This window comes from Hippocampus comes, unplaced genomic scaffold (assembly GCF_001891065.2).
Source record: "Hippocampus comes isolate QL1 unplaced genomic scaffold, H_comes_QL1_v1.1 scaffold108, whole genome shotgun sequence".
NCBI classification, from domain to species: Eukaryota; Metazoa; Chordata; class Actinopteri; order Syngnathiformes; family Syngnathidae; genus Hippocampus; species Hippocampus comes.
The window spans coordinates 583,153-586,180 of NW_017805071.1; the positions used below are offsets into that span (position 1 = coordinate 583,153).

Here is a 3,028-nt window from a genome sequence, read left to right on the forward strand (position 1 = left end):
CTCTCTCTCTCTCTCTCTCTCTCTCTCTCTCTCTCTCTCTCTCTCTCCCCCCACCCCCTCCCTTTCATTCGCTTTCTGTCTTCTCTTTTCATGCAGCTGTCTCTTTGAACAGTTGAACTTTAGACACGTTTGTGAGTGGAGCAGTGTCTGTGGACTCTGGTGCAAGCTGGATTCTCTCAACAATGACTACAGTGATTTAGTGTTGTCCTTCGCTCCAAAAGAGACTGATGCTCTTGTGGATGTCTTTGAAGACAACCAGGAGGATAATCATCTGACTGAATTGTTGTTCTCGTGAATCTCTTCTTATCGCTTTTCACGATCACAAGTTTTGCCTTCAGTTTCAAAAGACTCATGGCTCAAAGTCCCTCCTTCGTCATATCCTGCCATTGTCATCCCGTGGGCGGACAGGCAAGAGTGAGGAGCTCTTGAGGGGAGCCCGAGGGACCGAGGCATCAAAAGTTGACCGGTCCGCTAAGATTTGCCCGAGGGCATCGCTGAGGACCATGTGTGCCGCCGTCCTGGAGGAGTACTGTGGTTCTGTGTTCTGGGTGAGTGTGACTGGCTTTCATGTCACCGTGCAATGGCTTTTTGTTTACCTACGATGGAGTAATTGTCATGTTCGGTTGTCATATATGGAAAAATAGATCTGAGTTGGATCACCATCGGGGAACGTGTTTGTTATGTCATTGGTGGAAATACAAACAAATATGATGATAACCATAGGACTTTGCTAAAGTCTTTCTATCAATTGCATACACAAATTGTTTTTACTCTACCTATGCTAATGTAAATAAACATTACACACCCATCTCCAGGCCACAGTATCACACAAAACATTTTTTGTCTGTTGTCAGTGTCGAGTCAGTTGCTCTGCTTTATTTTATTATATGGTGGTTCACTTGTACAATTCAGAATGTTAACATTTTACTTAAAACATAACATGCATGATCTATGATGGTGGCAGTTTGAGCCCATTTAAAATGAAATACGGTATTTAGTTTATATTATCTACTTTGTTTTTTAATCATTAGTATTATTGGGTGTTTTTCCTTTCGCTTACTTGAAGTTTTTGTTACAATATCAATAAAACAATACCCATATTTGTTCAAAAAAAATATTTTGTTGGTTCTGACTTCCCAAAATATTTTATAATGACTTAGCAATTACTGTACACTATGTGGCAGACAAAATGAATCGATTATATTTCTAACCATTTTTGTCATTTGAACATTCGGCAAGCCCCCTCGCTGCCCATCTTTAAAACCCGCCTCAAAACTCACTTGTATTCTTTGGCATTTGACTCAGCATGACTCAGATCTGATCTTAGTTTTACTGTTTGGTGCCTTCTACCATCTTTGTTACTGATTTATTGCTTTATTGTTGTATATATCGTATGTTAGTTGCTCCATGTACAGCACTTTGTATGCAGCGATGGCTGTTTGAAAGTGCTCTATAAATACGCCTTGAGTTGAATTGATTTTATCCGCGAAGCTTTGCATTAATTACAACAAATTATCGAATCAGGCAGTTCATAATCAAATTTTATGAAATAATGTGTGCACAAAAGAAAAAAAACTGCAGTGAATATTAGTTTTTTTTCATGCACCTTTGGGGTTTGATATTCATTTCAGTAAGCATATGAGAGGACAATAAATGCTGTTAGGTAAGCAATGACTCAGCATGTCTGATAACTTGTGGCAAGTTTGTAGTAGAACATGAAGAGCTTTAGTAGGATGATTAATCAACTCTTTAGTTATATTTGTTTTTTAGTGTAATTAAGTAAGTCAAAACAACTTTTTATCGATAAAATATACTTCATCAAAATTACTTCATCCCTGTAAAATTATGAAATTTATCTCAAGTGAAAAATATGTTTTTTTGCAAAAGCATACAACATAATTCTCTTAGGAGTCTGACTACTTTTCCGATGGTAGTTTTTATTATATATTGTTTTCATTTTCTTTTAACTTCTCACATGATTATGTTTTATGACATTGAAGCTTGCCTGTATGGTTATCCAAAATGCGTGCAGAACCAAATCTGGAAAAATATTGTTAGCATTTTGAGACAAAACACAGTATGATTTTATAATTGGGAACAATGCACAGTTACAGATTTCACAGAAAATGCTGTACAATTGCAAATTACAATTGCTGTCATGAAGATTCACAAAAATTGCACTCTTTGTTGACACAAATAACGATGTTTTGCCGACCTTTATTTATCCAGGGATGGCAGTTGAGAACAAATTGTCAATTTGCAATGCTGACCCAGCTGTGATATGATTGATGACTTAACTGGAACCATCTTATTTGTTTCATTTCTGTTTTTTTTCTTTAAAACAATACCTAATATCCAGAGTTTTGGCCTTCAGTTGAAGAAGTAGCTCATTTTTATTCATGTCATGCTACAGAACTCTTCATATGTGGAGAGAGAAGATCCAGATCTGCCAGTATGTTTGGAGCAGACAGTGCTGGTGTGGATCCCATTGGGCTTCCTGTGGCTGTGTGCCCCGTGGCACCTGCTGACTCTCTGCAGGAGAACAAAAGACACAAGATGCCTGTCCAGACTCTATACCTGCAAACAGGTCATATCACACTCATCTGTATTTTTCAAATAAAAACTTGCACCTCCAGTCCAGGTGTGATGAAGATGGATTGCAGCAAATGAAAATCTAAAAAAAAAATCACTATACATTAATTGCAGTTTATGTTTAAGATTTGTATGCGTAGCATTGTTGGTTTCATTCTGGTTTTGCATCATGCCTTTTATGTCCTCAGGTTGTCGCTTCCCTGCTGTTCCTGACTGCCATAGCAGGCCTGGCCATCACATTAGCGGAGGACTTTGGTCCGAGCCAAGACGTGCCTACAGCAGAAAAGAATCCTACTGTGTACTATACAAACCCCATCATTTATGCTGTGTCATGGGTATGTGTAGTAATTTAGCCCAACTCTGGCTTTTGTCTTGGAGAGATGATGTGTGCTTACATTCTGTCCTCCCTTTTTTTTTTTTTTTTTTTTTTTTTTTT

At 37.9% G+C, this 3,028-nt stretch overlaps 1 protein-coding gene across 1 annotated transcript in view; it reads left to right on the top strand.

Annotated features, from left to right (window-relative positions):
• Positions 1–27: 27 nt before the first annotated feature.
• abcc2 (ATP binding cassette subfamily C member 2) overlaps positions 28–3,028 on the top strand; it is a 14,368-nt gene continuing 11,367 nt past the window's right edge. The window contains exons 1-3 of the mRNA XM_019864654.1: positions 28–548; positions 2,414–2,587; positions 2,781–2,927. Coding sequence (XP_019720213.1) covers positions 504–548; positions 2,414–2,587; positions 2,781–2,927 — 366 coding nt within the window. The 5' untranslated portion in view covers positions 28–503. The remainder of the gene's footprint in view (positions 549–2,413; positions 2,588–2,780; positions 2,928–3,028) is intronic.